We start from the raw sequence: 16,572 nt of genomic DNA on the forward strand, positions 1-16,572 counted from the left end.
AGCTGAAAACGGAAAACATTAGCTTTAAATGGTGAAGAAATTGTAGTTAAAATTCTTTTTAAGGTAACCAAGTTTTTAAATAGTTTTTTTGAAAGGCTCCAAAGTTTCTGCTTTCCGTTCTCCAAAATTTCGTGTTTGGTATTAATTGATGAGAAATTGGTGTTGGATAAAGCAGTTTTTAAAAACATTCGTTTCTTTTACACTCGGCAATTTATTAGCGAGAGGAAACGTAGTATTAATTGAACTAATTTCAGGGAAATTTGAAATAAGAAAAGCGGGCACAAGTACAACCTTCAGTGAATCCGGGTTTCCTTGAGAAGATGAAATTGATGAGTTGCGACAAAAAAGGCATTCCAGCAGTTTTTCAAATTTTGTTTTATCGTCGCGTTATTTTATTTCAAAAATTGCATATAAAAAACATACTGATAGTTTCATAGGATAATTATTTAACTCTTACCTAACTTTAATAGACCTAGCTTATAGCCAAAAAAAATCAAAAACATTTCTAGGAATCTAGACGAATCTCTAAGAAAAGTTCTCGATCAAAATTTGGAGCTAAAAGAGCAGGTCGAATAAACATCTTATATTTTCTACTGTTTTCTAAATTCTCCCATTTAATCTGCAAAATTTTTATAAGCAAATTAGTTAAATTTTTCAATAGATGACGTCGGTCTTTCACCGATTATTATTTCCCTGCTAATTTTTAAAATTCAAGGAAGTTCAATTGTATTGAGGTGCTAATTTTTTTACAACTTGAAGCGGATTATTGGTGGAGCATCTTGGTGATCAATATTTTTTGAGAGTATTCAAAACAGGACGTTGAGAGTCAATGCCGCACGTGGAGACAGTGTTTAGCTCAAACGGCTGAATGAATTAAAGAACAAAGAGGCCCTTTTTAATCATACCGCGCTTTTAGGTAAAGTAGGTGTAAATATTTTCACTAAGCGAGCAAACTTTTGTTGACGGGCGGCTTTTTCTATACAACCATTGGTTTAAAATCATCGTATTCTAGTTAAGTGGGTTTTCTTAACCACACCAATAAGTAACTGTTTGTTGGGAAGCATTATTGATTTTAGATGCAATCTTGCGCTATTATTGTGGTTTCCCACTTAGATGCTTTTTAGTGGTTTTCATACACTTTTTCAAGTTTATACCGTCTCGGTCTATTATTATAGTGGAAATTAATTTTTAAAACTTTGAAAAATTTGGATTCAATTAATATCAATTTGTTTGATGTTCAATTGTTTCTTCAAAGTTTTTCAAGAATTTTTGTCGTTAAGTGGAAAAAAAATTAGAGGCTAGATAGGTCAGGTTCTCATAAAACGAATCAGCTAATTCTGCTGTATTATAGTTTCGGTTCTTCTCTTACTTTTTAAATGTTTTTCAGTGAATTTTGGTGTACTGTGGTGTTCAATGAAAAAACAGAAACATTTTCTGAAGGTTTGTTAAGAAAATTTAATGAGACAGTTTTTACAGATTGCTGGGAAGAAGTTAACAGATTTTTAGATTCGATTCTGTATTTGGTTTCTTTTTGCCAGGTTTTTCCTTTCTTTATTATTGTTCGTATATTGTTTTTTTTTCTACGATATTGTGAACATTTGATGAACGTAAGCTAACTATATCAGACAATGCATTATGAAGCAATCGTTTTGGAGTAGCAACTTCTCAAAAGATTCTAAGAAAAAGATATCGCATTTTGATTTTCACGTATATTTTGTCTTCCTCCATCTGCTAATTCAAAGTGAATGATATAATGATGTAAAGTTTAAATGGGTTAGTTATTGATTGGCTAGTGTGTAAATTTAGCTTTCCTCCGAGTCAGTTCCAAAAATTTCTAGCAATGTTTTTCAAGATCTGTTCATACATTTTGAAGACTTTTGAAATCAGATTAGAGTTTTGACTTCGGTCACGACAAAACAGGTAGTGGAGCGAAAAAAAGTGGATTTGAACCGCGAATTTTTTCATTCTAACATACAATTTGAGCAACAAAACGGTGTTTGAACAAAAATTTGGCTTTCTCGCTTGTGGTTTTTTGTTCACAAGCGGCTAATTGAATAAAAGTTTTCACTGTTCTTTCGTTTTATTAAATTTTTTTTATCGGACCAGTTTTTTCGATATGTTTTGCGAGACCACTCCTAGTCATTTCTGGATCGTGTTTTTTTGTTTAGTCAGTGGAAATTCTTTGAATTGTCGATCAGGTCTTTTTCTGTGGTTTTTAACTTTTCGGTTTGCCGTTATCCTGAGACTTACTTCACTAAGTTATGAAAATTCTTTAGTGTAAAGCATGATGTTAGTTAATTGATGATAGTTTTAATCTCATTATACTCAAATATAGAGGCTCAATTCACCATATTCATCGAATCTAATTAACCTACGGACCAAATTAGAACACTTTCTGGCAATATTTCTGACACACACACACACACGCACGCACACACACACACACACACACACACACACACGCACACGCACACACAAGCAAACGCACACACACACACACACACACACGCATACACACAGGCACACACACACACACACACAAGCATATACACACGCATACACACACGCATACACACACACGCACACACACACAAGCACACGCACGCACACACACACACACGCACACACACACGCACACACGCATACACACACGCATACACACGCATACACACACGCATACATACACGCATTTCTACTGTTTTCTAAATTCTCCCACTTAATCTGCAAAATTTTTATAAGCAAATTAGTTAAATTTTTCAATAGATGACGTCGGTCTTTCAACGATTATTATTTCCCTGCTAATTTTTAAAATTTAAGGAATTTCAATTGTATTAAGGTGCTAATTTTTTTACAACTTGAAGCGGATTATTGGTGGAGCATCTTGGTGATCAATATTTTTTGAGAGTATTCAAAACAGGACGTTGAGAGTCAATGCCGCACGTGGAGACAGTGTTTAGCTCAAACGGCTGAACGAATTAAAGAACAAAGAGGCCCTTTTTAATCATACCGCGCTTTTAGGAAAAGTAGGTGTAAATATTTTCACTAAGCGAGCAAACTTTTGATGACGGGCGGCTTTTTCTATACAACCATTGGTTTAAAATCATCGTATTCTAGTAAAGTGGGTTTTCTAAACCACACCAATAAGTAATTGTTTGTTGAGAAGCATTATTGATTTTAGATGCAATCTTGCGCTATTATTGTGGTTTCCCATTTAGATGCTTTTTAGTGGTTTTTATATACTTTTTCAAGTTTATACCGTCTCGGTCTATTATTATAGTGGAAATTATTTTTTAAAACTTTGAAAAATTTGGATTCAATTGATATCAATTTGTTTGATGTTGAATTGTTTCTTCAAAGTTTTTCAAGAATTTTTGTCGTTAAGTGGAAAAAAAATTAGAGGCTAGATAGGTCAGGCTCTCATAAAACGAATCATCTAATTCTGCTGTATTATAGTTTTTGTTCTTCTCTTACTTTTTAAATGTTTTTCAGTGAATTTTGGTGTACTGTGGTGTTCAATGAAAAAACAGAAACATTTTCTGAAGGTTTGTTAAGAAAATTTAATGAGACAGTTTTTACAGATTGCTGGGAAGAAGTTAACAGATTTTTAGATTCGATTCTGTATTTGGTTTCTTTTTGCCAGGTTTTTCCTTTCTTTATTATTGTTCGTATATTGTTTTTTTTTCTACGATATTGTGAACATTTGATGAACGTAAGCTAACTATATCAGACAATGCATTATGAAGCAATCGTTTTGGAGTAGCAACTTCTCAAAAGATTCTAAGAAAAAGATATCGCATTTTGATTTTCACGTATATTTTGTCTTCCTCCATCTGCTAATTCAAAGTGAATGATATAATGATGTAAAGTTTAAATGGGTTAGTTATTGATTGGCTAGTGTGTAAATTTAGCTTTCCTCCGAGTCAGTTCCAAAAATTTCTAGCAATGTTTTTCAAGATCTGTTCATACATTTTGAAGACTTTTGAAATCAGATTAGAGTTTTGACTTCGGTCACGACAAAACAGGTAGTGGAGCGAAAAAAAGTGGATTTGAACCGCGAATTTTTTCATTCTAACATACAATTTGAGCAACAAAACGGTGTTTGAACAAAAATTTGGCTTTCTCGCTTGTGGTTTTTTGTTCACAAGCGGCTAATTGAATAAAAGTTTTCACTGTTCTTTCGTTTTATTAAATTTTTTTTATCGGACCAGTTTTTTCGATATGTTTTGCGAGACCACTCCTAGTCATTTCTGGATCGTGTTTTTTTGTTTAGTCAGTGGAAATTCTTTGAATTGTCGATCAGGTCTTTTTCTGCTGTTTTTAACTTTTCGGTTTGCCGTTATCCTGAGACTTACTTCACTAAGTTATGAAAATTCTTTAGTGTAAAGCATGATGTTAGTTAATTGATGATAGTTTTAATCTCATTATACTCAAATATAGAGGCTCAATTCACCATATTCATCGAATCTAATGAACCTACGGACCAAATTAGAACACTTTCTGGCAATATTTCTGACACACACACACGCACGCACACACACACACACACACACACACACACGCACACGCACACACAAGCAAACGCACACACACACACACACACACACACACGCATACACACACGCACACACACACAAGCATATACACACGCATACACACACGCATACACACACACGCACACACACACAAGCACACGCACGCACACACACACACACACACGCACACACACACGCACACACGCATACACACACGCATACACACGCATACACACACGCATACATACACGCATTTCTACTGTTTTCTAAATTCTCCCACTTAATCTGCAAAATTTTTATAAGCAAATTAGTTAAATTTTTCAATAGACGACGTCGGTCTTTCAACGATTATTATTTCCCTGCTAATTTTTAAAATTCAAGGAATTTCAATTGTATTGAGGTGCTAATTTTTTTACAACTTGAAGCGGATTATTGGTGGAGCATCTTGGTGATCAATATTTTTTGAGAGTATTCAAAACAGGACGTTGAGAGTCAATGCCGCACGTGGAGACAGTGTTTAGCTCAAACGGCTGAACGAATTAAAGAACAAAGAGGCCCTTTTTAATCATACCGCGCTTTTAGGAAAAGTAGGTGTAAATATTTTCACTAAGCGAGCAAACTTTTGATGACGGGCGGCTTTTTCTATACAACCATTGGTTTAAAATCATCGTATTCTAGTAAAGTGGGTTTTCTAAACCACACCAATAAGTAATTGTTTGTTGAGAAGCATTATTGATTTTAGATGCAATCTTGCGCTATTATTGTGGTTTCCCATTTAGATGCTTTTTAGTGGTTTTTATATACTTTTTCAAGTTTATACCGTCTCGGTCTATTATTATAGTGGAAATTATTTTTTAAAACTTTGAAAAATTTGGATTCAATTGATATCAATTTGTTTGATGTTGAATTGTTTCTTCAAAGTTTTTCAAGAATTTTTGTCGTTAAGTGGAAAAAAAATTAGAGGCTAGATAGGTCAGGTTCTCATAAAACGAATCAGCTACTTCTGCTGTATTATAGTTTTTGTTCTTCTCTTACTTTTTAAATGTTTTTCAGTGAATTTTGGTGTACTGTGGTGTTCAATGAAAAAACAGAAACATTTTCTGAAGGTTTGTTAAGAAAATTTAATGAGACAGTTTTTACAGATTGCTGGGAAGAAGTTAACAGATTTTTAGATTCGATTCTGTATTTGGTTTCTTTTTGCCAGGTTTTTCCTTTCTTTATTATTGTTCGTATATTGTTTTTTTTTCTACGATATTGTGAACATTTGATGAACGTAAGCTAACTATATCAGACAATGCATTATGAAGCAATAGTTTTGGAGTAGCAACTTCTCAAAAGATTCTAAGAAAAAGATATCGCATTTTGATTTTCACGTATATTTTGTCTTCCTCCATCTGCTAATTCAAAGTGAATGATATAATGATGTAAAGTTTAAATGGGTTAGTTATTGATTGGCTAGTGTGTAAATTTAGCTTTCCTCCGAGTCAGTTCCAAAAATTTCTAGCAATGTTTTTCAAGATCTGTTCATACATTTTGAAGACTTTTGAAATCAGATTAGAGTTTTGACTTCGGTCACGACAAAACAGGTAGTGGAGCGAAAAAAAGTGGATTTGAACCGCGAATTTTTTCATTCTAACATACAATTTGAGCAACAAAACGGTGTTTGAACAAAAATTTGGCTTTCTCGCTTGTGGTTTTTTGTTCACAAGCGGCTAATTGAATAAAAGTTTTCACTGTTCTTTCGTTTTATTAAATTTTTTTTATCGGACCAGTTTTTTCGATATGTTTTGCGAGACCACTCCTAGTCATTTCTGGATCGTGTTTTTTTGTTTAGTCAGTGGAAATTCTTTGAATTGTCGATCAGGTCTTTTTCTGCCGTTTTTAACTTTTCGGTTTGCCGTTATCCTGAGACTTACTTCACTAAGTTATGAAAATTCTTTAGTGTAAAGCATGATGTTAGTTAATTGATGATAGTTTTAATCTCATTATACTCAAATATAGAGGCTCAATTCACCATATTCATCGAATCTAATGAGCCTACGGACCAAATTAGAACACTTTCTGGCAATATTTCTGACACGCACACACACACACACACACACACGCACACGCACGCACACACATCACACACACACACATGCACACACACGCGCACGCACACACACACACACACAAGCACACGCACACACACACACACGCACGCACGCATACACATACGCACACACACACATTCATACATACACGCATACACACGCATACACACACTCATACACTCGCATACACACACGTTTACACACAAGCACACACACACACACACGCATACACACACGCACACACACACACACAGACACACACACACGCATACACACACGCATGCACACACGCATGGACACACGCACGCACACACGTACGCACACACACACGCACACACACACGAACACACACAAGCACACGCACACACACACACACACACACACGCACGCATACACACACGCACACACACACACACACACTCATACATATACGCATACACACGCATACACACACGCATACACACACGTATACACACGCGCATAAACACACACACACACGCACACACACACACGCACGCATACACACACGCATGCACACACGCATACACACACGCACGCACACGCACGCGCACACACACACACGCACACACACACACACACACACACGCATACACACACGCACGCACACGCACACCGCACACACGCATACACACACGCACACACACACACACGCATAAATACACGCATACACACACGCACACACACACGCATACATACACGCATACACACACGCACACACACACACACACACACACACACACACACACACACACGCACACACACACACACACACACACGCATACACACACACACGCACACGCACATGCACACACGCATAAACACGCATACACACACGCATACACACACGCACGCACACACGCACACGCGCGCACACACACACACACACGCGCACACGCACGCACACACACACACACACACACGCACACACACACGCACACACACACACGCATACACACCCACATACACACACGCACGCACGCACGCACACACACACGCACACACACACACACGCACACACACACGCATACACACATGCATACACACACGCATACACACACACGCACACACACACAGACACACACACACACACACACACACACACAAACACACAAGTCAATTTTTCTCTGTTTTTCTCTAACTGTTTCAATTCTAATGTTCTGTGGGGTTAAGGGTGATTATTTTGCTGCAACTTGTCGGCTATGTACTGTGTTTGATCTGATAGGATGCTTGCAAAAAAACTTTTATCGTATCGATTCAAGTTTTAGACCTGAAACCCTAAAAACAATAAAACTGATGACTGGTAGCTATTTCTATAAAAAAATTTTGAACCAGAAGTTTTCTCCACAAAGTTCTGATTATATAGCTGCCGAAAGGAAGTAGATTGGATAAATGTGGCAGCTGGAATTAAGGAATTCTAACCAGAGGTGGAAATTTCAGACAGGTCACTCCTATCTCGGACGTGACAGGGAATGAAGGAGGAATCGGACAACATGTTGCAGCTGCTGTTGTCATCCATTTGTACACTCTGCCGTTGACCATCACTCATGTATTCACATTCATCCTGGGATAGAAGGTAGCCTCCCCCACCCCCGCCTGCACTGGCATTCGCAGCTGGTCTACTACTACTTACAGAGGAGATGGCACTGCTAACGGATCCCCTCCCCCAACTACTACTCTTTGCGTCTCCCCCAGGTGGTGACAGCTGAGAGGGTGTCCCTCTAACATCCCCTCCTGTCCTTAAAACTCCCCCGCCCCATTTGCTAACCATGCCTGGTGACAGTTTATGTTCAAGATGCAAGGTAGGTGATGGTTGGTACCCTCTCACTTTGTCCTCAACAGAAAAGGCTTCAGTCAGTGACAACTGGCGTGAAAATTCAGAGAAGTCCACATCTCTCAAATCTCGCAAATTCTTTGTAGCCACCGGGGGCGACATTGTTTCCATGATAACTTCCCTATTCGAAATATGCTGAGTACCCGCTTTCTTCCCATGGGTCTCCGCTGGAGATGATTCCTTGGGGAGTGAATCCATTTGAGCAGCGTGCATGTTGACAGCCTCGTTGAAATCTTCCGCAATTGTGGCTGTGGGCAATTTCCTGTTATTGGTCACATTCGGTGGTCGGTTTTTCCAGAAGGCCATTCCAAATACACGGCGTCCACTATTGTACGTAGTGCGGTCAACTGTTGAGAACTCTGCCTCGGACATGCAATCTGCTTCAGAAACAACATCTTCAAACTTTCTCTCAAAGTCGCTTTGTTGGTTAGTGTCGCCCATCTGCTGAACCGTATTCTCCTTCCAGTATTCGTTTGCTGACGTGTTTCGAGAAATCAGACATTTATACTCATCTGAATCGGAGTTGGTCCTGAACCCAGCACTCGCTTCCAATTCGTCACATGAAGTTTCGCTCATAATTGGGTCTAGTCTTCTGTTGTTTATAGGGACATAACTTATTGGAGCGTTTTTATTTTGAGGGCTTGTACTGGCAGGCGATGGTCCTTTCGAGGATTTAGGAGTTCGTTGGGCAATCGGAATTGCAGCAGTGACCAATTTGTCAGGAAGGTCATCTATCATGACTTGGCAGACATTCCTGGAAACGCCATTCATACTACTCAGCATCTGCTCAGAGAGGGCTGTGTTCGGCGATCTCGCCTGATGTGGCTGGCTTATGTTGGATTCCTTGGATCCTTTTGTACTTGAAGACTCGAGCTCCACAAATTTGAAGGAGGAAGGTCTGTTGGGGGTAACAGCTACACTCGGTGGAGCACTCAATGACCAGCAAGTGTTTACATTTGAGTGCACAGTAGGGGCGGAAGGGGGATGAATGACGGGTAATTTTGATGTCAATTCAGTTGCCAGAGGGCTTCTTTTTGGCACTTTTGGACTCCGTACAGAACCGGAGGAAGCTGGATCGGGTCTGGGATTGATAGTTACAGTGACAAAGACGTCGGAACCCTTTGTCAGAGGTCTTGTCACAGGTGAGCTCTGGTTCTGCAATTTATTGGAAACTTTGCAACCATCGGGGCTCGACTTGGGAGACGTTTTATTTAGAGGAAACGTAGACACTTCTGAGAATACGTCTTCTGTGTTCGTTTTGACGTGTAGAGGATTTCGGTGAGTTTCCTTTAATTTTTGTAGTGAATTTTTACTCACATAGACACCGTCCAGGTTACCTTTGACGCTGTTTCCAGTTGGTTTGGAAGCACTATCTGTATGAGTCAATGAGTGAGTAGGAGTTATTGATCTCAGCGGTACATCAATTCCACCATCTAAAGTCTCGTAGTGCTGGCCAGAAACAATTCCCGATTTCATTGTCCCGTCTGTTGAGTTAGACGCATCACAAGGAGGAGTATCGTATACATTAAAAGGCATCATCGCCACATTTGTGTGCATCTGCTGGTAACCACGTGTCACTGCAGGATGTAACTCCACATCTACAGAGTGATTCCCCTGTTCAAAAACTGGACCAGAACTAAGAACACTGTGGACACTGGGAGAGTTTGAATGCCTGGACCCCCTCTTTGCCAGGTCAATTTGGCTTGCTGATTCCATACTTAGGGCAACTTGTTGATTTCCGGAACCTGTTCTGTATCCCACATTAGATTTTGGATCCGCAGCAATGAGCACAGGTTTGCTAGCAACGGGAGACGTGGCAGGTTGAGGCAAGTATGCGGCATTTAGGTTGTTAATGCTCTTTCTATTGAAGTACTCAACATTGTTACCAGTGGAGACGTAAGATGCCGGCCTTGTGCTCGGAGAAGCGTTGGATGCTCGCTCACTTTCAGTACCACTGGAAGGGCCTATCAAGTTAATTTTGTCCCTGGCAGTGGGATCCTTGTCATTTCGGCTGCGTGACCTCGAACGTGTGAATGGAAACCTTAGCATCCTCATTAGTCTCCGGGTAATGTCATTCTTCTCCGCCAATCTGGCGGAGTCACCCAGGGTAAGACTCTGTGTTTTTGTATCTTTTCGAGGAATCATCTCCCCTGGTCCAATCTGGCTGGCGCGCAAGTTAGATCTGGAACTTGAACTGGGTAGGATAGAACAGGGCCGACCAGCACCCGCCGGACCTAACCTCTCTAGCTCCTCCAGCACTTGATCATAAAATGGATTTGTTTTGGACAATTGAAATTCTGTAAGGGCTAAATCGTCAACTGCATTAGATACAATGCTAGCACGTTGTTTATCTTGTGATTCGGTTCCAGAAAAAGGTCTGTGCGTTTCGTTGTTCGAAGATGCAGCAAGCTGTTTCTGCAAAGCGGCACGCTTTAGAGCAAATTGCTTCGCATCTTCCCCGGCTGAAATGATTTCTTGTGATATAGTTCCGGTGTCGTGGCAGTTTTGTTGACCTTGATAAAAGTTGATGTAATTCTGGTCTGTTTTTCTGTTGCCGGATGAGCGCCGCCTGGAAAAGAATCGGGATAACTTGCCAGGTTTTGGGTACTCTTTTGTAGACGCTTGGCTTCTTGACCTCTGGTACTTGGTATACCCATCAGAAGGCTTAGCTTGGGAGTTAACTGGCTGTGAGGTGACAGCGATTGTGGGGACATTTGATAGAACATTTGGATTGGACATCATCGAGAAATTTCGACAACTTATTGATTGCGGTGGTGTTGATGTAGATTGTTGTTGTTGTTGCTGCTGTTGTTGAGAAGAAAAGGCGACATTAGCCGCTGTGGAGCTTGGCATGACAGTATTGTACATAGGAACGTACCCTTTGGGAGTAGAATTATTTGGGCATTGGTGTGTAGTCACGATTGATTGGCGATCACAACTGTGACTCCGCACTGATGAATGGCCCAGGTGACTGCCAGATTTGCGTCTCTCGAGCTTCTCCAGCTGTGCTCTCAGATGGTCGTCAATCTGTGGCATTTGGGACGGGTTCATTACCTGCGAATGTCTCTTGCAAGTGTTGGGCACAAGGTCACAGCTGTTCCTGTGAACTCTGCTGTGATGGACTGATTGGTGTATGGGGTTATTCACGGGCTGACGCAACTGTACTTTTTGTGGGTTGTGGTCACAGTGAAGAGAACAGTTTGAGACATTTGTTCCTGTATCTGCGAGAACTCTAGAATTGCGACAACTATCAATTGCATTATATGGAGCTTCGCTGCTCTTGGGCTTTAGATGCTCACAAGTGGACACACTTGTCGGCTCCCTAGGTGGAATTGGGGGCAGAATTAAAGAATCCGCTTCATTGGAGGCGCGATAAGTTTTGGGTGGAACAGGAGGAGCGTCCACCCCGTCTGAACCCATGTTTTCGTATAAACACGAGTCACTCCCCATTTGACACCCGATTGACGCATGTTTAGTGTGAGGGCTTGGGGGAAATGGTACTGGTTTGCTCAATGCTTTAAGTCTGCCATCAGAGAATTTGGTTCTTGGTAGACTGTCGCCGACCTTCTTGTCTTCCATCATTTTTCTCGTTGTTCTTTTCCCATCTTTCCGTGGCCTCTTATCAACAGTGGAAACTGAGCTCAAGCTTATTTTCATCGTACTCGTTTGACACGCTTGGGAAGTCTTTGACGGTATGCTGGCAGCACTCGGGGTCACATCAGTGTCATTGCCACCAGGTTCCAGTTGATCAGTGGAAGACACCAGAGATCCTGATACCTCTCTTTCCCCATCTTCTTCATCTTCATCGTCATCTTCATCATCGTCTTCCTCGGTCGAGGATCTGTCAATATCTTTGGCTCCTCTACGTCGTGGCAATGTTCCCAAAGTGAATCGGTTCCAACGTTTTCCTTCGAAAGTCTCATGCAAGTACTTCTTACTTAAAATCATCAACCTCTTGCTGTTTGAAACAGGTGTAGCATTGGGGTCAATTTTGGCAGCGGGTTCATTTTGTGGAGCATCAGAGCCGGAATTAGCCGAAGGCACAGCAGTATTTGGAGGGTTATTGACTGGTTTTTGATCACATTCAGAAGCAGTTGTAGAGTCAGATGCAGCACTAGTTCGATTGGAAGCAGAACTGTTTCTACTGTTGCGTGGTGATGTTCTGCGCCTGTACTTAGACAGGTACCCACCCACAGACGGGGGAGGGGATCTACATCTGACATCTTCCTGGAGATCGTTGTTAAAAGAGCTTCTATCACCTCCAGATGGTCCATCGTTGGCAGTTCCGCTGTTGCCACCTGTCTTTTGAGATACCCTCATAGACTGATTTACTCGACTGGCTTTTGTCTTCATCAAATTAGACTTCTGGATTTTATTTTCACTGATTCCTGCTTCTGATTTTGATCGCTTTTGATTGCCACTTTCTGCTGCTATTGTTGATTGTTCGCCACCCTTTACCGAATTTATATTCATATTGTTCTTATTTTTATTGAAACCAGCATAAAACTAACAATATAGACAACGCTGTTTTTCTAATAACAGGGATAGGCGGTGCACTTTGGTGACTTGTAATGTATAAGAGATGATGGAATGGTACTTGTCAAAACACTAGGAAAACGAACGCGTTACAATTAAGCTTACAAGTGACATCGTATACGTAGACTAGACGTTTGTGAGTGCTGCTGCACGAGTATTTGGTACAACTATTAGTTATTGTGCTGTTTTACTATCTTTAACGCGATATGGAGTGATTCCTTTGAGGAGGAGGGGAGACATCTGATGTGAGCGAAACTGCTGAAGTGCTAAACGTGGATAATTCTGATAAATGTATAAGTAGTGTCAGTTGGCGCAGGACTAATAGAAGTTGAAATGAATGATGATGGCGTATGGAGTGTTTAGGAACAAGGACTCCAGCGTCGCAAAACTGTTTTGGACTCCAACGGTGCCTCTGCCAACGACTCCACAGATTATTATCAGCTATCAATTCATAATTCCACAATTACGTTATTACTGCATTATTTTATCTATTAATTCGCTTTGTTCTTCTCTGTTCATCGACAGCTATGTCCTGTTTCCTCGGCTGCTCTTTTATTTGCAAATATGGCAAAGTTTTCGCAATAATTTATGTTTACTGTTATTGTTGCTGTGGTTGTTGTTGTCTTTGTTCAGGTAGATGGCACAAATGTGATAATTGGGAGTGACGTGCAATGCAGTGCAAAGTATTGAGAAGCTTATTGCAGAAATGGTCAAAACTCTGAGATTCCTTTTCTCTCTCAGTCTCTCTTTCCTTTTATTTCTCAATCGTCCACAGAAGCCCAGCTCAAATATCTCATATTAACACGATTCAAATAAAATGCTGCAATCACTTGAGCAGCAGACCATTATAGGTTGGGATAGAGCCAAGAACAAGGATTAAGTAAAGCCAACTGTTTGAGCAAACTCACTCTTACTCGACAGGGAAAAGCTTTCTCTACCAACACATTGCTGTCCAAGGGGAAATGGTCCACGACTAACAACGGTGGCAAATTTCAGGAAATTGTTTTTGTTTTCAACTTTTCCACCCAATTCAAGCCCTAGTGTGGCCAGACCTGTTTATAAAACATAGCAACAGTACGGCAAATAATAGTAATGAAATTTAAGCTGCCTATTCAAGCGGGCTGGCTCCTCATGTTAACAATTGCGACACGTTTCTGGCGCTCTTATGAAACAGAGAAAGAACCATATAGCAGAACAAAATGGCCAAAAGCCTCTTTCAAACACTCAACAGAAACTTAGAAGGAAAGGAACTTAAGGAATGTTTGGTTCAAAATGCGATAAAGAACTTTTGGGTTGTGTAGTAACAGTGCCAAACAGAATAGCAGCTCATTACGAACAAGAAATCTTCCTTTGATCACCCCTTCATTCAGTCTACACTAGGATAATTCCATTCCAACTTTCTCCCTTTCCCTCTCCCAAGAATGGAACAACACGCAACATGTACTTTACCACCAGGAGATCTGAGGTGACCAGGACCGACCAGAATTCCTCACCACACTCATAAAATATATCAACAACCCATTCACGCAAAAGCCACGAAGGAAAGCAAATAGCAATCCATAACTGTTCCTGAGTGTGTATTTGACTTATTCCATTGTCATTCGTTCATTCACGCGTCCAAGAAGCCTTTGCCCCCTTTTAAAGTGCCTCCAATATCTCCTCAGCGCAATTACTTTGAGTACATTGAACCAGGTATAAAACAAAATGAGATTGAGAGAGCGACCTAGTACAATCAGGCAGTATAAGAAACATTAAAATCAGGAATGAACTGTAAAATTGAATATACTATTGAGTTGATAAAATAAAACGAGTCAAGCATTTCCTACATTCCAAACTCAATATCACCTGGAACATTGCTACGACCATGTGTTTGATATAACTTTATTTACAATGGCTCAAACAGAATATTTCCTATAGCTTGCTTGAACACACATGGCAATTCTACCTTCATTAAAACCCTACATGCATAGACCCCTATTTATGGGCCATGAAACTAAAAACTCCACAATAAGTTACTTTATGCTGGGCACCATTCTTTTTCAACTTTAAAAGATCTTCGATTGAACACATTTTTGGAAGCTACGAAGTTCATATACCATTTCTCAAGGCATCTGATAGTTGGTTTTTTTGATGCTTCGGTAATTGTCAACATTTCTTAGTCAAAATGCAGAAATACCGTTTCGTCGGGAAATAAATGTTTATGCGCCAATCTTGCAAAATGTGCAAAAAATACAACCCCATCCAGTGGCAATACGGTTATGCCAGTGACAATACCGTTAAGTGACTTTTCTGCCCAAATTAGGGCAATAAGTTATAAGAAAATAAGTTGCTTGTGTGAACACGTTTAATTCATTTTAACTGTGCATCGAGCTTGCAAAAAAGGGAACATCATTTTTTATTGAAATTTCAATGAAGTGCTCAAATTAACTGATAAATTCGAAAGAAAGAAAGTTGACATCATCAGTTGATTTTATAAAGCTAAAAACTATGATATCAAGAAAAATGAGACTTTCTTTTCTTTCAACAATATTAAATTTAGCGATTTCTTATAACAAGATAGTTGAACTCGAATGCCACCAAGATTTTAAAAAAAAATGAGCTGTAGTATGAATGCAGGCACTGAATGGGCATTATGATTATCACGATAAAGCATTCCAAACAATGCTTTAACTGAAATGTTGAATTTTGAATAATCAATTTGGCTGTTGTTTTTGACCAATTGTTATTGCCAGTGGACAACACAGAGCGTCAAAGACATTTACTTTTGAAAATGGAGTTCTTAAATTAAACAATGTAGAAAATGTTTACAAAAAATTGTTTAGAATTTCCATTTTGGCTCCAATTTCTTGACAAATTTTTAAACTTGTCGCAAATTTAGTTACATAGTTTTTCTGATGAAGGATTTCAAAACGTTGTAGTGTTTAATTGAGGTTGTTGTTGTTGTAGCTGTCAGTATCCAGTTCTCAGATGTGCTAATCGGATACGTGTACTTCGTGGTAGCGTTTGTTCTGCTAACTTTGGTGGAGGTGTACCTGGTTGCTTGCTGTCTTTGTTCAACTGAGTATTGACCGTATGTCGGTGAATACTTTCGAGCTCATTTTTGTATTCTTTGCTATTTAGCTCCTCTTTATTGTTTGTGTTGTTTTACTCGGTCCCTATAAGTATCATTTAGTGTTGGTCTCATGTGACGAAAACTAGTTCTCAAGTATGGTCGCCTCTGATTCTCAAATATGGACACCTCTGCTTCTCAAGTATGGACGCCTCTGGTTCTCAAGTACGGACGCCTCTGGTTCTCAAGTATGGACACCTTTGATTCTCAAGTTTGGACGCTTCTGGTTCTCAAGTCTGGACGCCTCTGGTTCTCAAGTATGGACGCCTCTCCGCGGAAGAACTACGAGCGGGCAACAGCTCCCAGGATCCCTACACACTGTACACCGAAAGCGAGAAACGGGTTTTTGCGACTGGATCCGGCAAGCACAGTCTCTCTGGTCCCTAGTATGCATTTTCGTTTTAATGAGGTGATGTCATTTATTGGCCAATACTTTAAGAAAATTGCTAG

At 40.0% G+C, this 16,572-nt stretch overlaps 2 protein-coding genes across 2 annotated transcripts in view; one reads left to right on the top strand and one right to left on the bottom strand.

The window, feature by feature from the left end:
* The window catches only part of LOC142340451 (uncharacterized), a 56,821-nt gene extending 42,808 nt beyond the window's left edge, over window positions 1–14,013 (bottom strand). Inside the window, exon 1 of the mRNA XM_075391025.1 lies at window positions 8,066–14,013. Coding sequence (XP_075247140.1) covers window positions 8,066–12,950 — 4,885 coding nt within the window. The 5' untranslated portion in view covers window positions 12,951–14,013. The remainder of the gene's footprint in view (window positions 1–8,065) is intronic.
* LOC142339521 (uncharacterized) overlaps window positions 1–16,572 on the top strand; it is a 462,116-nt gene that overhangs the window by 304,009 nt on the left and 141,535 nt on the right. The window lies entirely within an intron of this gene.

Source organism: Convolutriloba macropyga, chromosome 5 (assembly GCF_964194025.1).
Source record: "Convolutriloba macropyga chromosome 5, txConMacr16.3, whole genome shotgun sequence".
Taxonomy (NCBI): Eukaryota; Metazoa; Xenacoelomorpha; order Acoela; family Convolutidae; genus Convolutriloba; species Convolutriloba macropyga.